Below are 18,737 nucleotides of genomic sequence, written 5' to 3' on the forward strand. Positions count from 1 at the left end.
AGAAAAAAGAACAGTCTTAATAGAAAAGAGGAAGTCGTCTCTGTACATTTTAGAAACTTGAAACAAAAGTGGACGAATCAGGAAAGAATTTCTCTTCAAAATAAAAAAAGGGAATTGAGCTTGTTTTTTGAGGATCTTTACTTGTCTGATTGGTGGTTAAAGAGCAATAAGCCTCAAGCTCTAAAACACATAATGCTTTCCAAATCCTGCATTCTGTACAAAAATGTAAGTGAATAAAAACAGTGAGGTTATGTATGAGCATCGTCTTAATCGTTAACGAAGTGATCGACAGGAGGAATTCAATTAAATGTCACAGAAAAAATTTAGTTACTATTTCATGAAGATTAAAACTACACTAACGGCCATTTTTATTTTGTTTTTGAAAAGGCTAAATATGCAGCAAAGGAATGTGCTTGACACATTTCATTTCCAATTTCCTTTCGACGTTATCATGTTTGCTCTTCCAATAATATCAAAAGAATAAAATCAAGATCGATCAATATGAAAAAAAAATCATGAATAAAAATGAGTACTAACTGAAAAATTCATTACCATCATTGTTTGCGCTAGAGCGAGCTCAGAATCTCGCGGAATTTTGCTCTTTTCTTTGCGACCTAACTAGTGAAGCAGTTCAAATCAGGCTAAAAACATACACTGCTAGCTTCATGACTTGTGAAAGATGCTTTGAGAACTGAAAGGTCTGAAACTCAAATAAGAGACTAAACTTATAGACTTAACCCAACATTTGTGAATGAAACAAAAACACAACTCCGGGGACGTATTAAATGGGGCGATCGAAACATGTCAAGAGCTCAAAAAATACCTTGATAAAGTACTATAACAGAGCAGGACGTTTGATTTCTATTCACAGTAACCATTTGTCCTTCTCTTTGTTGAAGTTCTCAGCCCATTGGCGCGTCAGCTCCAGATAGTGCTCCGGCTGGTTGGGGAGATAGTCCAGGTAAAGGCGCGTGGCGGTCTTTTTGGGAACCGCCTTCTCGATCTGCGTCCCTTCGTGCCATTGGTTGAAGGAAGTCACAGTTACAATTTCGGGCCTGACCGACAACGCCGCTTGCAGAGACGTCTCGTAATATCGCCCGTTCACCCTGTTCCTCGTGTTGTGGTTGTTCCAGGGCCGGACCGCCGTGTCCACGTACCCCGGCCCGGCGCTCGGGATGAACAGCAGGTTGTTGGTGTCGCAGAACGTCTTGATGGCCTTCCAGTTCTGGTGCGACGAGCCGAAGGAGAAGCCGTTGGAGGCGAAGTAGGTGTACATGCCGTCGAAGCCGCTGGCCAGGATGTCGTTTTTGTGGCGCTCCTCGACGATCAGGGCGACGAAGACCCCGTCGTAGGGCGTGCCTCGGACTGTGTGGGAGCCCTTGGGCGTCAGGAGCTCCGCCCACGAGTCGGAGGGGGTGAGGTACGAGTCGTAGACGTAGAAGAGGGGGACGACTCGACCGGTGCTGGAGCGGAGCCGGTAGAAGGCGCCGTGTTGTCCGTATCTGGGGGAAATTCAGAGGGATTTATGGATGGAACCGTCACTAACAATTATTGTATCAATAAGACGACTTTTCATGGTTATTTTTACGGTCCATTGAGACTGTTTGAATATATTATTAGCCATTGTTAGCCATTGTAAAAGTTTACATATTGCGAAGGCTACTCGAAAGACACTATTTACAAATTGATGAAAAGCTGATTCATTTTTCATTTCTTTTCCTTTTGATTTAATAATGCCTCAGTCTGTGTTTGGGATCGTCTCCACAAACTTGTCCCATTCATTTAATGGCTTCGAGTTCTTTCATCTGACAACAATCATGTCTTTGGAGTTGAATAATGGCACCACTTTCTGAAGCTATTGTGAAAATATTATTAGAAATTGACAGAAGACTTTGTGCCAGTTTTTGTTTGATGTGGATAGACCCAGTCATTATATAGATATGAACCATAAACCAGGACAATAAATCTGTAATCTGACCTGATTATAGGTTTTCTAGGACGTTGTGAAGTCATGTGAACGCAGACTATTGTCCATTAAACACTCACTCTGGATGTTATGTTGGTACATTGGGGTTTCCCAGATATCGATATGCCAGTGCCAATATTTTGCATTAAAACAGTTTCTGCATTGTTCCAGCCTGCGTGCTCATTGGTCATTCCCAGTTTGTCCTTAGATTTGTCTTACTGAACAAACTCATGAGTAAAAATAGATATAGGAGGCTAAAAATATGTCTATGTTTACACGATCAAGCCAGAAATAGTTTTAAATCCCAATAAGAACATTTTGTCTGCATTCTTACGACTATATACTAGTGATGAGAAGATGAACTGACCACCACCATCACACTGACATGAGTGCGTCGGTATAAAAGTGCTACATCGATGCAACTCAAGGGACAAATCGTGCATTGGACTTTCTATTGTTGTCTCGGTTCATTAAGATTCATCTATGGTTTGAGTCATCTGCTTTCGGCGTCCTGCTTTCACCTGAGTCCGTCTTCTCTCTTATCAAATCGTCTCGTGCGAAAGCGAGCCGGAGCGATTTGGAAGCCAGCGCTCCTCCGGGTCCGCTTTAGCTCGCTCGAGTGGAGACGCTTTGGGACCGCCCTGATCCCTTTCAAAGTGAACCCAGTTGAAATAAGACCTAAAGCCTTCCTGCTGCTTCCCTCTCTCTCTCTCAGACACATCCACACTGAAGCCATCTATATTTAACCACCGCTCTTCATCAGGTTTCTCGTCCCAAAGAAAGTGCCCGCCCACTCACTTGTCAACGATATATCGGATGTTGTCATGCATGCTCTGCTCCGTCCGCCCCTTGTACGGCTGGATGTGGAAGGCCACCTGCAGGAAAAAAAACCCATTCGTCACCAATTTAAGGCCATTTTTGTGCAGTGAAGTCCTGGAAAGCAAAGGGTTAATGCAGCTTCAGCCCGCAGCGTGTTTTGTAAGCAAAGTGACTCATGTTCCTACCGTTCCTTTACATCTGTGGTTATTGCTAAAACAGATTCAAGGTTAAAAAAAACCACAACCTCGGACGCTGAAAGTCGTGATCGTGCACTTTATACGTTCTCGATTATGAACCGCGATAGAGGAACACGGCTCTATCGTTAATTGAATTGTCAGTCCTCTCTACTCTGTCCTTCTTGGCCTTGGCTTCTGCTTCCATTACTCTATAATCTGATACCGTATCCATGGAAACCACCCACAACAAATCAATAGATACAGCCGAGATTCGATGGAATGCTCACAAACGGACCTCTGCGGCGGAAATGGCTCTGTCACGAACTGTTCAACAACTACAGGAGCAAACACAGAGTTTAGGATATTTATTGTGTCAAATACAGACACAACGACATGGAGAAATGTGTATCGTTATCCGAGAAGTGTAGCTGTGGGCTAAATGCTACCGTGATGCTAGCGCCGCCGGCTGTGTTTTCACCTGTACAGAGCAATCGCTTTACTTTTCTGAGGTAATGTCAGGTCAACAACACCCATTAAGACTTAAATGTGACTTGACTTGAATTAGTAGTGCTTGTAATACACATAGTTCACTAGGAAATGTATTAAAAGTGTCTTCTAGCAACTCTAATAAGAAGTTCTGTCGACCTATTCCTATTAAAGCAGGTCTAAAGTGTAATATGTATGCAAATTGGTCAGATCGCTCCTCGTTTATGTCCCGTCTATTCATATGTTGATCTCTAAACGTGATATGACAAACGATATTTAAAGTGCCTATGACAGGTTGGGTGACTCATTGAACTAAAACGCAGTTAAGATAAATATATTTAGAATTTAGCTGAAAATTCTAAAAATGTTATCACACAATTTCACTTTCTGATGACATCACACTAGGAAATTACCCAGCAAACACTCATCTACTCATCTAATGTCAGAATCTGTTTTATTTGACACATAAAAATCTATGAGAGTGACTTTATTTTGTCGAATTAATGTTTAGGGAGTCAAAAAAAAATTGTTTCTTGTGTGTAAATTATGCATAGAATTTGAACAGAATGAGTGTCCCTAGTGTGATGTCACTTCCTGTCACTTTTCCTGTTTTCTCCACAAATACCTACTCAAATGGTGTAAAACTATAATTCATATTTACTACAGGTTTAAATACACCAAATAAAGTCAATATTAGAAAAGCATAAAAACCATGAGTTTTGATATTGAGAGCTGTCAAACTTCAGGTTTATGAGAAATGCTCAGCAATCACAAAGACACTATCAACTCTTCTGGCATTATATTCACTAACTCTCTTTTGTACATGTCCAATGCATAACATAAACATTGAAAATATGCATCACAATCCTTTCCAATAGGACATTTGCTTTGTGACATGCACAGTATCTGCAGCGCTGGCCTTGGGTGAGAAAAGAGTCTGTCCTTGGTCTTGTGTTTGTCCTGCAGGAGCGATCAGACAAATAGTTCTGGAGTGAGGAGGAGCAGAAATGACACAATGTGGCGTGCTCTCATAGACTGTAGTTTAACCCAGGACAGAAGACAGAACACGCTATGAGGAGGTTTATCCTGTTCTTGCCTGCACCAATCATACAAATCATGACAAAACGACAATAAAATCATAATTTTAACACATTAGCGCTCCACCATGTGTGACCTGCTTTAAGAAATCAAACATTCTGAATGATCAATGTGACATAAACGGCAAGATAAAAAAAAAAGCACTTTACAATTAGGGTTACTTTTTTGAGGAAAGGCTGAGCAGAAAAAGACCTAATTTAGTTTGAAAATTGTCACTTTTCAGAGTTCAAATCCCGACTCAGACATTTACTGCATGTCCTCCCGTCTCTCTCGTCCCCCATTTCATACTTCTCTCTCCTGTCTAATAAAGAAAATTGTCACTTATCTATAGATTAAATTGATTTTTTTTTTTTTAAATATTCTCAAAATGTTAAGGATTTTTTAGTCTTTATGATTATCTTGTTACTTAAATAATCATGATTATCGATTATCCTAATAATCTTGACATCCCTAGTATCAACACAGAAGGCATTCGAGACTGAAAGGATTTTTTTCTTTGCACTCTTCTCTTTTGTTTGTGATTTTATTAGTTTAGACAATCAGTTGGATTGATAATTTTGAATTTAGTTAATTTTATTGTATTTCTGTAATTTCTTTGTGATTTTAATGCATTTTTCCTGCTGTGTGAAGCACTTTGAATTGCCTTGTGTATGAAATGTGCTCTACAAATAAACTTGCCTTGCCTTGCCTTCTGGATTGCAGTCGGTCGTGCATCTTCACCTTAAAGCCACAAACTGCTCATTTGAAGACAGTGAGGTGCATATTTCAAGTAGCAAAAGAGATGGTTTGAGATCTACTGTAGCTCAGGCTTCTCAGATGAGCTCCTTTAGATTGAAAATTACTTTTGAATCGAAGTTGAAACATCTTATTTTTGAAAACATTGTCCAGATGACTACTTCTGAAGCCTTTTCTACAATTTGTACAATGAACCACCGCTGAACAAATTAGGGAATACACCGACTTGAGATCTAAACCAGTGATTCTAAAACTTTTCACAGCAAGTTCCATGACCTGAGATATTATTTGGCTCTCCAAGTACCACCAGATCTAAACCTGGACTAAACTATAGACAAGGTAGTCCTAAATAAGGATTAAACCAAGCTCAAACGGATCTCGACATTTCTCCTTTTCGCAGTAAACCTTATACACACTGCCACGCACAAACACAAGGACTGAAAAAATGTTTTGGTCTGAAAATCCTAAAGCAATTGTCTTTCAAGGAATATTGCGATTGATTGAGACACACCTCTGCTGCAAAATGTGGCTTTAAAATCATCGTTTGACCCACCTAATCCCAAAGAAGATGAACAAGGGACGCGTAAACAAGGAAGGCACAAGTCTGGTAACACTACGGGCATTGCAAGCTAACAGAGCTAACGAGGCTAACATGGCTAGCAAACCTGAGGCGGAGAAACAGGGTCCCGCCGGCCCAGATAAAGACTTTCACAACTTCATTTCATCGGAAGGGGGAGAGAATATAACTAATCTGTCATTGCTCAATATGTCCAAAATGAGATGCAAAATGCAGCGTGATATGGAGTCTTTTAGGGCCGAGGTGATCGCTGCCTGACAGTATCTGCTGCAGTAGCCGCTGCGCTGAAAGAAGGAGTAACCGGAGCGTGCATGGATGAAGTTGAGCAGTGTGTTTAGATACTGCTGATGATCTGTAGAGAGTAAGGGCCGAGATGGAGGCGAAAACATGAAAAATAAGCTCCTGGATTTGGAGTTCAGATCATGTCGTCCTATCCTGAGGCGTGTGGGGGTAGAAGAAGGAGAAGAAGGAAAGGATACAGAAAGATTATTCCTGAGCTCCTTGATGGCTCAGGAGTTGAATTCCCTCCATCACAATCGAAAAAGCACATTGTCTGGGGAACCCAAGACCAGCAGCTGATAAACCACGAGGCCTGATAATGAGGAAGAGAAGAATCATCTGAAGAGCTTTGAGGAGTTCAAAGAATCCTTTGGCTTGGACAAACAGGACTTTTTTTTCTGGGTATTTACAAATAAAGAGTTATTATAACCAATAAATTAAAAAGAATGATGGCCACCATAACCCTTTGACTGAAATACTTGTTCCATCCATCTTCTGCCGCTTTATCCGGGGCCGGGTCGCGGGGGCAGCAGTCTGAGCAGGGACTCCCAGACTTCCTTCTCCCCAGACACTTCCTCTAACTCCTCCGGGGGGATCCCGAGGCGTTCCCAGGCCAGCCGAGAGACATAGTCTCTCCAGCGTGTCCTGGGTCTTCCCCAGGGCCTCTTCCCGGTGGGACATGCCTGAAACACCTCCCGAGGGAGGCGCCCAGGAGGCATCCGGAACAGATGCCCGAGCCACCTGAGCTGGCTCCTCTCTACGTGGAGGAGCAGCGGCTCTACTCCGAGCTCCCCCCGTGTGACCGAGCTCCTCACCTTATCTATAAGGGAACGCCCAGCCACACGGCGGAGGAAACTCATTTCGACCGCTTGTGTCCGCGATCTTGTTCTTTCGGTCACTACCCAAAGCTCATGACCATAGGTGAGGGTAGGAACGTAGACCGACCGGTAAATAGAGAGCTTTGCCTTTCGGCTCAGCTCCCTCTTCACCACAACAGTCCGATGCAGCGACTGCATCACTGCAGCCGCTGCACCGATCCGCCTGTCGATCTCACGCTCCATCCTTCCCTCACTCGTGAACAAGACCCCGAGATACTTGAACTCCTCCACTTGGGGCAAGGACACCCCACCCACCTGGAGAGGGCAAGCCACCTTTTGCCGGTCGAGAACCATGGCCTCGGATTTGGAGGTGCTGATTCTCATCCCAGCCGCTTCACACTCGGCTGCAAACCGTCCCAGTGCATGTTGCAGGTCCGGGTTTGATGGAGCCATCAGGACAACATCGTCTGCAAACAGCAGAGATGAGATCCTGTGGTCCCCAAACCGGACACCCTCTGACCCCTGACTGTGCCTTGAAATTCTGTCCATAAAAACAATGAACTGAACCGGTGACAAAGGGCAGCCCTGGCGGAGTCCAACATGCACTGGGAACAGGTCTGACTTACGGCCGGCAATGCGAACACAGCTCCTGCTCCGGTCATACAGGGACCGGACAGCCCTGAGCAAAGGGCCCCGGACCCCGTACTCCCGGAGCACCCCCCAAAGGACACCCCGAGGGACACGGTTGAAAGCCTTCTCCAGATCCACAAAGCACACGTGGACTGGTTGGGCAAACTCCCATGAACCCTCGAGCACCCGATGGAGGGTATAGAGCTGGTCCAGTGTTCCACGACCGGGACGAAAACCACTCTGCTCCTCCTGAATCCGAGGTTCGACTATCGGTCGGATTCTCCTCTCCAGTACCTTTGAATAGACCTTACCCGGGAGGCTGAGGAGTGTGATCCCTCTGTAGTTGGAACACACCCTCCGGTCCCCCTTCTTGAACAGAGGGACCATCACCCCGGTCTGCCAGTCCAGAGGCACGGTCCCCGAACGCCACGCGATGTTGCAGAGACGTGTCAGCCAAGACAGTCCTACAACATCCAGATACTTTAGGTACTCAGGGCGGATCTCATCCACCCCCGGAGCCCTGCCACCGAGGAGTTTGCGAACAACCTCAGTGACTTCAGCTTGGGTGATGGATGAGCCAGCCTCCGAGTCCCCGGTCTCTACTTCCTCTTCGGAAGACGTGACTGAGGGATTAAGGAGATCCTCAAAGTATTCCTTCCACCGTCCGACGACATCCCCAGTCGAGGTCAGCAGGCCTCCACCCGCACCGTAAATGGTGTTGGTGAGACACTGCTTCCCCCTCCTGAGGCGCCGGACGGTTTGCCAGAATTTCTTTGGTGCCGACCGATAGTCCTCCTCCATGGCCTCCCCGAACTCCTCCCAGGCCCGGGTTTTTGCCTCTGCGACAGCACGAGCCGCGGCTCGCTTGGCCTGCCGATACCCCTCGATGACCTCCGGAGACCTACAAGCCAGAGTGGCCTGATAGGCCTCCTTCTTCAGTCTGACGGCATCCCTTACTTCCGGTGTCCACCACCGGGTTCGGGGGTTGCCGCCACGACAGGCACCGGAGACCTTGCGACCACAGCTCCGAGCAGCCGCATCAACAATGGAGGCGGAGAACATGGTCCACTCGGACTCAATGTCCCCCGGGACATGGGAGAAGCTCTCCCGGAGGTGCGAGTTGAATACCCTACTGACAGAGGGCTCCATTAGACGTTCCCAACAGACCCTCACAATGCGCTTGGGTCTGCCAAGTCTGTCCGGCTTCCTCCTCCGCCAGCGGATTCAACTCACCACCAGGTGGTGATCGGTTGACAACTCTGCCCCTCTCTTCACCCGAGTGTCCAAGACACGCGGCCGGAGGTCAGATGACACGATAACAAAGTCGATCATTGACCTCCGGCCTAGGGTGTCCTGGTGCCATGTGCACTGATGGACACCCTTGTGCTTGAACATGGTGTTCGTTATGGACAATCCGTGGCTAGCACAGAAGTCCAATAACTGAACACCGCTCGGGTTCAGATCGGGGAAGCCGTTCTTCCCAATCACCCCTCTCCAGGTGTCACTGTCATTGCCCACGTGGGCGTTGAAGTCCCCCAGTAGAACAACGGAGTCCCCGGTCGGTGCACTGTCCAGTACCCCTCCCAAGGACTCCAAGAAGGCCGGGTACTCTGCACTGCTGTTCGGCCCGTAGGCCGCCACAACAGTGAGAGACCTGTCCCCCACCCGAAGGCGGAGGGACGCGACCCTCTCGTTCACCGGGGTAAACTCCAACACGTGGCGGCTGAGCTGAGGGGCTATCAGCAAGCCCACACCAGCCCGCCGCCTCTCCCCGCGGGCAACACCAGAGAAGTGGAGCGTCCAGCCTCTCTCGAGGAGATGGGTTCCAGAGCCCAAACTGTGCGTGGAGGTGAGGCCGACTATATCTAGTCGGTATCGCTCAACCTCCCGCACAAGCTCAGGCTCTTTCCCCCCCAGCGAGGTGACATTCCATGTCCCCAGAGTTAGTCTCTGTGTCTGGAGATCTGGTCGCCGAGGCCCCTGCCGTCGACTGCCGCCCAGATCTCTCTGCACCGGCCCCTTATGGATCCTCCTGCGGGTGGTGGGCCCACGGGAGGGCGGCCCCACGTCGCTCTTTCGGGCTGTGCCCGGCCGGGCCCCGTGGGGTAAGACCCGGCCACCAGGCGCTCGCCATGGAGCACCCATCCCAGGCCTGGCTCCAGGATGGGGCCCCGGTGACGCCGATCCGGGCGACATAAACTGCCTTGTTCGTGTCGTCGTCATAAGAGGCTTCTGAACCGATCTTTGTCTGACCCGTCACCTAGGACCTGTTTGCCTTGGGAGACCCTACCAGGGGCATGAAGCCCCCGACAACATAGCTCCCGGGATCATTCGGGCACTCAAACCCCTCCACCACGTTAAGGTGTCAGTTCAAGGAGAGGTGAAATACTAGTTAAAGATCATAAATCGCAACTTTCAAAGGGATTAATATCTAAATTATACAAATGTTTTAACAATTTGTACAGTTACTCTACTGACTCTACATTACGAGTAAATGGGAAAGAGAGGGTCACTTTGTTCTGAATGATGAAGAGTAGGAAAATATATCACATGTTTGAAGGGAATTCTGTTAAAAATAGTGTGAAAATAGTGTCATGTTTCTTTATAAGCCCATGTCAATGTGCCTCACAGGGAAATGCAGACTGTTGGAGAGGATGTGGCAGCAGGAGGCAAACCACTATCATGTGTTGTGGGATTGTCCTCGTGTTCACAAGTATTGGACTGAGATCAACAAAGCTTTACAGAGAATGTATGACATCACCATCCCAATGGCTTTCAGAACTATGTATTTGGGCCTCAGAACTCCTGCCATGGACACAATTGGCAGTTATGTTTGGAGCTTCCTACTGTCAGCAGCGAAAAAAACAATCACAACAAAATGTACCGACAATCAAGGAAAGGACTGACATTATACTGGACAAGAACAAAGTGGAAAAAATTACATTCAGCCTTAATTCGAAAGGGGACACATTTGTGAGACAGTTGGCTGAATGGAACTCTGGGTTTAAATTATGAATAATAGATGCTTTAATTTCCTTTTACGTTGTGTTGGAAAGCTACTGTTTATGATTTACATTTTTTTCTCTCTCTGGTCAGGTTATGTTGTTTTGTTATGCTCATTTTAATTGTAAAAAACTTCAAAAAAACAACACATTAGTTGGTAGCTGGGACAGTTTGCGCCACAAGTTTAACTAATTAGACTTGAACATAAAGGGAGCAGTGAGAGAGCTCAGGGGGATCCACTAATACGGGCATGGAACAAAGGGCAAGAGGAAGTGATATAAATGCACACGCTCCATCCATTTGTCAGATGCACAAACATTAACGGAGCGAGTTTAGCTCTTTAGAAAAGAGTGGGAGTGAAAGAGCGCAGCAGAGCCAGGGCCAGAGGGAAAGCTCTGATTTCACTCAGAGTGGATTCTCTGAAAGTCAAAATCCTTCACAGTGGCAGCGTTATAAAGGCTAATATTTCTAACATCAACTCAATCCAACATTCACCTGAACCTCACTGAGAAAAGAGAAGCACAGACACATGTAGGACTCAGCAGGAACATGCTGTATTCACATCTACGATACGGGTGATGGATGTCTGCTGCAGCCTTAGAAAATCATGTTGGATCGCAGTCCAAAGCGTAAAACCTCAAACAACTAGCTCGTCTTCATCTTTGAAAAGAGCCGGCACGTTTCCATGGCGACGCAGCACCGTTTGGCACCATCCCAGACCTTCCTGACAGCTGGGAGAAGTTTGAGAGGCTGTTGAAGTGAAGCTGACGGGTCTGAGAGAGATGACGTCTGAGTGACAGGTGAATACAACTCAAGTCAAATGGAGTTTCTGTTATGTTCAGGTTTGGTCATGTTACTGAGGACAATAAAAACTAACCTGAAGACTCGTGTTGAAGTAACACACATGATGCATTACATAAGCTAACCGGTTACCCTCATGAGATGTTATTACTAAAACTGCTCAATAATGGTAATATGTCACAATATACTAAAAGTCAAAATGCCAACAAAGTCTCGGCTAAACAATCGAAACAAAAATATACTGTACATTTTAACGTGCTGTCAAAAAGCCCCAAAATAATTGGGTTTAACATCTATGAAAGTCTGTTTTTATTGTATAAAAGGTGCCAATTAGTAAACTTTACCCTATTCTATATATTCAAAGTCTGAAATTCAAAAACAACAATTTTGAGCCACTGTAGCAATGATAAAGTCTAACTTCAGCTCTGGTTTAGCCCTAGTTAGCCCCTCATCACTAGTGATCATCACAAAAAAGACAGTGGACAAAACTGTTGCTCAGAGCTCTGCCCTGCTTGACCAGAGCTCTGCCCTGCTTGACCAGGGGCCCATCAAACAGCCTGTGTCATGTAAACACTTGGACATTCATATGGACAGGCTCACGTGGCTGACCTATGCTCCAGGACATGGCACATGTCCTTAAGAAGACTGCACTTTTATGGAGCAAGCACTAAAATGATGTTGGTGTTTTATCAAACCATTCTCGAATCGTTATTTGCTTCATGTCCTTCCAAGCTCTCATTCCTATTTCATGCTGCGCTGTTCTGTCCAACAAAACCTCTGGGGCAAATATATATATATATATTAAAAAGTCAGGGTGCATTGTTCCAGGATGCACGTCATTCTTAACTGTAACGATATACGTGGCACAACAATATGACGACAGCTCAGCCCAGGGCAGATTCTGACCCTCTGAACTGCAGCGGGCAATGACTACATTCACTACACGGCCTCACATACCCATATTTTATGCACAGAAAGTAAACGTGTGACAATCTTAAATCAAACAGCAGAACAATAAGAGAACGAGAACAGTTTACACGGTTTATTGGGGGTTAGGGTAAGCCCTCTGTGAATTACAAACTAATGCCATAAACTCTATTAGACTACAGTTGTGCACTATATATATTACATATTATTATTTCCATTAACAATAAATACAAGATAAAAATAATTATTTTGCTGATTTTTGTTACCAAAGTGGGAATAATGACATGAAAATGTTCATTATTTTATGAAATGTGATGAATGGAATCGTAGATCCTGAATCGTGAATCAAACTGAATCATGAGATCCCAGAATGATTACAGCCCTAATAAAAAGAGACTCTCCCGTTTAGGTCCTCCTATGGGTCCTAGTATATTCAACACATTTAAAATCTTTTCCCATCCTCCATAAGATTAGACAATGGGACTTTGTGGGGAGTATAATCTTTAAAAAATATATAATTGTTCAACTGTTTTTATAGTGTCTCGTATGCTGTGTTTTAGTGTAAAATACAAACCCTCTGGGGGACAATAGTTTAGCTCTGGAACAGTCCTATTCCTGACCCGGTTTAGATCTGCTGGTACTTGGTGTGAAAGGTTTGAGAACCTCTACACGACATTGTCCTGAACAAACCAAAAACCTCCAACATCACAACAGCAGTGAGCTAAACAGGTCACTCCATGATTAATTAGTGGAGTGAGCGCGAGCTGGAGGGGATTTATGGATCCGTGTGGGCCCATAGTCTGCTCCAGCTCTGGGTCTGGGTCACACTTTTGAATTAAAGACACATCTATGACAGAGCGGGACAAACGGGACGCCAGCGGGGGTAAAGCACAAATCCAACAAAGTGTAGCTCACAATTCCAATCTAATTTAAACATTTTCCCAGACTCTACCCTGTAAAGCATAGCATACTTTTACATGTACAGACGGAGATGTTGAAAAGTATAAACCTACCGGGGGTCTCACCAGTTACCTTGATGCTGTGTTTGTGGGCAGCGTCCAAAACAGCGGGAACCAGGTCCTCTGTAGGTTCTCCGTGGTCATCGGCCACTCCAGGAGGATACCAGGACAGCACCAGCACCCCTACAGCAGAGGAGAACCGCCACGGTCAAACACTGTAGCTGGAGAAACTGTGGCTACCAAAGAGTACGTCATTATCATGTGTTTTGGGACTGTCCCATTAAAGGCTCGATTAAGTAGTTACTAAACCAGAATCATTTGTAATAAACGGATAATAAAAGTCTTTGTTCATGCTTTATTTAGGCAAATTAAGGTGTAGTTCTTATAACGTGTGACCCAGTAAGTTTTCATGAAAATAAGCAGTATCACTATATAATGACGAAATATTTACTTCATAATGAACAAATAGTTTATTACAAATGATTCAGGATTAGTAACTTCTTGGTTAAGGGCTTAGGGTTTGGCGTTAGGGGTAAGATATTAATCAGGTATTTACTAAGCTTGAATCATTGTTAATAAACCATTTGTTTATTATGAAGTAAAGCAGAACTAAGTGACATTATTACCTTATTATATGTCTTTGTGAATCTCTGTTATGTTTAAATATGTACGTTATATGTTTTAGTATGTGATTATACTGTCTTATTATTATGAAGAAAGAGTATGAATGAATTCTGAATGTATTTACACAAGGGAGCTGCAGGGGGCGCTCCATCGCCAGAGTTACTTTGTTCTGCGTTAAAGGCGCAATGGACGATTTTTCGGCGATTTGAGTTGTATGACTCCCCCGTGTGGACTGATACAACACACACGTGCGTTTGTTTATCAGCGTGACGGAGCGCATCGCATCTCTCGTCTCCCGTAGATTTCAGTCTTCTTCTGAGTCAGCTCGTACAGTCTTTCTCCGTCTTCATTTTGCCCCGTACACTGAGGGAACTATATTATGATAGATCAATGCGCTTGGACACGCGAAAACGTGGGGACGAGCTACACGAGGCTGCAGGTGAGCGGTAGGTGCGTTTTATGATTGATACGTGGCAGGATTAATCGGCCGTCCACGCCACGAGGAAATGAGACTCAGATTTGGGCCAAAAAAATCGTCCATTCAACCTTTATGTCTTTGTTCATGCTTTATTAACAGTAATAAAAGTGGAGTTATTATAAAGTGTTACCAAATCCAGTAGAGTGATGTGTATAGAACAGTATGTATGCAGCTTGGTACAGTCCACCTCATTCATTTTAAGACGGCAAATAAAAATCTGTAATTCTTTGTAGACAGCACAGACACATGGTTGTTGTTTCCGTGTTCATTTGCCAACAAGTAATTAATAATATCTTACTTCTAGTATCTTAAGTTCACTTATTACTGAAGGGATTGTGGTCCATGTTACGTGGCTCTGGTGTTACTCTCGTGTGGTCGGGTGGTCACCAGAACAGCCCTCTCCCCAGTCGCCCTTGTAAATGTATTAGAGCGAAAGAATTTTATTGGAAAAATGTATCAAGTATTTTCATAACATCACGTTTGACTGGCGGAGAAATTGTGGTTGCTCAAGATCACCATGTTTTTTGGGACTGTCCTGTAGCTAAAATGTGTTTGACATCACCACCCCACCTGGTTTCATAACTATGCATTATATGTATTAAATAAAGGTAAATAAAAAGCACAAAATGTGCTGCCTATTTATTGAATTGTTCATTTAATAAGATGCTTTTACTTTATTTTATTTCCTTATTGTCTGTGTTATGTTTCTTGTTTTGTGTTTTATATGTTTGTACTTAAAAAAACATTGAGAAAAAAAAAACATTACAAAAATCTTTTAAAAAAACATAACATTTTTAATGTTTTTTTTAAACATTGAAATAAAAAAGTATTAGCACTAACTGGTGGAATGGTACTGGATAATTAACAGGCTACATTACCTGCCGCGGCCTCTTCTATCTGCGACATATGATTCTCCAGCACACTGGGATCTCTGGAGCTGTAGGGCCCCAGCTCCGGGTAGAAACTGGCCGCGATGTCTTCAGGCGGCAAGTGGTTCCCCTGGGCATGACTGGCTGCGATCTTTGGGTCCCAGTGTGGCACCAGCACGTGATCCCAATGAATGTACTTCTGGTCCATGCTCGGGGCCCCGTACCACAGATAATAAAATATATGCACGTCGTAGAATATGCTGTACTCGCGGTCCGACCTGGTGAAAACGACTTTGGTGTCGCTGTTGCCCGTTTCAGATTGGGGAGAGGAGGCTTGGAGGTCTTTATTGTCCGGTCTTCGCCGCTCAGAGTGCTCCCCGCCGGTGAAGTCCAGCCCTGGGGCCATGTCCGAGAAGCCGTCGCTGGGTTTGAGGGTGCGCAGTCCCATCATGGTGCCGAAAATGAAGAGGGTGAAGAGGAAGAGGGCCACCAGAGCCTTCCGTCGCAGTCGAGTCATGGTCGCCACCTAAGACAGAAAGATCATCTTATCATTATTATTGCTGGGGTTGTCAAATCATATAAACTCAGAAACTACTTCCTACTAAAACCAGTATCTAAACTAAATTACAGTATCATTACTACTAATACTTAAATGAATGAATGAAACCTTTATTGCCCCGAAGGAAATAAATGGGACAAAAAATGTACCTTTTCGGGATATATTTAGTCAGAACTACTAGAAGACCACGTGTAATAAATATTATACTGTGAAATTAATATCATGACATTCATTCCTAATTTAATATTAAAGAACAAATATTATGCTTTCTTTGTTGTTATTGTACTTTAAACATGCTCTTGCATCCCTTTGTTTTGGCATCTTGTGTTTTAGAACTTTAATAATGTTTCTACAAAAACAGTTGTAGAGCTCCATCTGCTGGTTACAGAGGGAATGACAGCGAGGCTATAACCAAACCTAGCTTGCCCCGACATGCTAACGTAGGCACGCGGTTGTAATGAACGAGTCCGGCGATTATAACAAAAAAGTGCACAGAAGATCTTGTGGCTCTACCTTTGACGCCACAAAACGTTTCTGAGGCTCAGAGGGAGAGGACTTACTGAACTAAGAATTATCAAACTAGCGTAACTGAAGCTAAATGCTACTCCAGGTATGGTTTTGATCAGGGAACAATGTTAGAACATGGTTGAAAGCTAAAAAGAAAAAGAAAAAAGTCAAATTTGCATAACATTTGTCCTTTAAAGAAACTATAACTATTTTGTGTGGATGATTACATTGTTTTGTAAGCAGAAGAAACACATATTTTAATTAATTGCACAGTATTAGAGACTATGAATGCATAAAGCTAAAACAGACATACAGAAAGGAAACCACGAAAATATCCCATGTGTCTAACTTTTATTTGAATTCTACATTTTATCATGCTTTTGTCTTTATATACTTAATACGCGACTTTCCACCCACACAACAGAACTATTGGACTTGGTTGTTTGAAAGTCATAATAAACGTTCTGCACAAAGCACATCCCACTTCACTCTGCAGACTTCCTTTTGAATTATTAGTGTTGCGAGTGGGATCCGTTTTCTGACAGTGAGTGAGTGTGTTATCAGAGCTGCTGCCATAAATAGGCCAATACATTTACAAGGAAGGAGAGAGAGTATTACAGGATATATTTAGCAGAAGTGGGCTGATCTATTGAATTTGTGTTTTCTGAGAAGAGGCTGAGTTTCTTTCACAAAGACGTTGCATCTTTAATGTGTTGTAAATGCTCTGGAAATCCACTATAAGCTTAAAGACTTTTAACTAATTCAATTATTTGTTGCCTAAAAACCAAGCTGTGGGCGGTCATTGCTGAGCTCCATTACATTGCATTTTACAATTAACAAAATATTAAGTACTAAACTACTTAAGTTGTAGTTTAATATTAAAGAGCATATGAAAGGTTAGACTACACTTTTCTTTAAAACATAGTGAATATGACTATATTTAATATTTTACTGAAAATTGTGTCCGTCCTCAGTTTGGCAATTTTGGTTTATCATTGTATTTCCTAGTTTGACATGAGCAGCATATGTGACATAGTTATAGATAATTCCACAACTGTTTCCTAGCAACCAAGCTGTTAACAAAAGTCCATAATCTATATACATTACACAATAGTTAGGATTTCACAAATTATATTGACACCTTTATTTTGTTAAATCATTGTTTAAACCGTCAGAAACATGTGTCAGCTGTGTGTTAACTTTCTGATTTTTTGCTGGAATGTCGTTTATTGATGACATCACATTCTGTTTCAACACTCAGCTCTACTTTTATTTTACACATTTGCTGATGTAAAACAATGATAAATAGTCACCACAGGGACTAACCTGCCACACAAAATCATAATCAGAGAAATATGAGAACCTGTCATTGAAAAGAAAAAGCGTTATGTCTCCTTTAACTCGAGACTCCAGTCGCTGTCTGTGGTCCTGAACTACGCTGCTTCACCCACACGCAGAGCTTCGTGTTAAAATCAGCAACAACAAAAAACACCACCACATTCTCATCAACAACAACGCACGGATTGCGAACCATCACCAAACCGTGCCATTTTATACCCACCACTCGAGTTTTTTCCGCGATAGAACGCTCCACGCTTCCATAAAATTCGTCATACGTATCCACTGATTTCCCAACCTTCACCACATCATTTGCAAGCTAAATCCCAAACGCCACGCAACAGTTCACACGCAAAAGCCTAAACGACACACATATATTTACCTTTGAGTCCACACGTCTTCGTTTAAAGCTTGCAGGCGCCTTCAACCCATCTTTTCTCGCCAGTAACTGCAGAAAATTGTGGCTAAACGCGGATAAATATCGTGCGTAAGGAGAGGCGAGGAGGAGAAGCGAATTTCCACGATGGGCGGGTTTAGCCTTGATCCTGCTCGAAGCGGATTGGCTGTTGTTAATCCTAAAGTGAGCTGATTGGACGAGAAAGACGGAGAGTTTGTGATCCCGGAAAATGAACAGTTTGCGCAGAAAAAATATGAAAAATAAACTAAGAATAATTATTATTTGCTGTTGTTTATTTAATTATGGAGTTTATTGGAATAGGCTGAAATACAAAGCAAAAGGTTGAATATGAGTGATGTGCGACAGTCAAGTGTAGTTTAAAATGTATACATTTTCTACAATTAATTTACATGTGAAGAATTATTTAAAACAAAAGGTTTTGGAGGTATGACTTTTTATTATTTGAATGCTGAATTTGAAAACATATTTGAATTTGAAAGCTAATAGACCATTTAATAAATGTTAAAATTCTAGGTGGTATTTATTATTATTATTTTAATTTTAATAAATAACGGAGAGGTTAATTGTATTACTTTGAATATAGGTCTAAACATTTTCCTCACCAGCTTTTAGGCGCCAGTCGCCTCTGATCACCACAAATCACAGACATGTTTATTTGAGTTTGGTGTCT

General features: G+C 43.5%; 1 protein-coding gene across 2 annotated transcripts; it reads right to left on the reverse strand.

Annotated features, from left to right (window-relative positions):
* Nucleotides 1–788: 788 nt before the first annotated feature.
* Nucleotides 789–18,161, reverse strand: maneal (mannosidase endo-alpha like). Of its 2 annotated transcripts, XM_072447362.1 has the most exons (6): nucleotides 18,032–18,161; nucleotides 15,255–15,771; nucleotides 13,348–13,457; nucleotides 2,765–2,841; nucleotides 843–1,502; nucleotides 793–811 (listed from the first exon to the last, which is right to left on the reverse strand). In XM_072447362.1, the coding sequence occupies exons 2-5, from the start codon at nucleotides 15,760–15,762 to the stop codon at nucleotides 866–868; spliced, it is 1,332 nt and encodes a 443-aa protein (XP_072303463.1). In that variant the 5' UTR covers nucleotides 15,763–15,771; nucleotides 18,032–18,161; the 3' UTR covers nucleotides 793–811; nucleotides 843–865. The 2 variants fall into 2 exon arrangements, with proteins under 2 accessions (XP_072303462.1, XP_072303463.1); XM_072447361.1 differs by having other exon boundaries at nucleotides 789–1,502.
* Between the last annotated feature and the right edge of the window lie 576 nt (nucleotides 18,162–18,737).

The sequence above is a fragment of the Eucyclogobius newberryi genome, unplaced genomic scaffold, assembly GCF_026437365.1.
Source record: "Eucyclogobius newberryi isolate DKJ021-1_F unplaced genomic scaffold, fEucNew1.0.hap1 SCAF_16, whole genome shotgun sequence".
In the NCBI taxonomy this organism is placed as follows: domain Eukaryota; kingdom Metazoa; phylum Chordata; class Actinopteri; order Gobiiformes; family Gobiidae; genus Eucyclogobius; species Eucyclogobius newberryi.

Excerpts from the sequence above, each read along its gene's own strand:
- maneal (XM_072447361.1), bottom strand. The coding sequence starts at position 15,762 with ATGACTCGACTGCGACGGAAGGCTCTGGTGGCCCTCTTCCTCTTCACC. Across the intron at positions 13,458-15,254 it reads GATAGAAGAGGCCGCGGCAG|GGGTGCTGGTGCTGTCCTGG; the intron begins GTAATGTAGCCT and ends CCTCTGCTGTAG. Across the intron at positions 1,503-2,764 it reads ATCCGATATATCGTTGACAA|ATACGGACAACACGGCGCCT; the intron begins GTGAGTGGGCGG and ends AATTTCCCCCAG.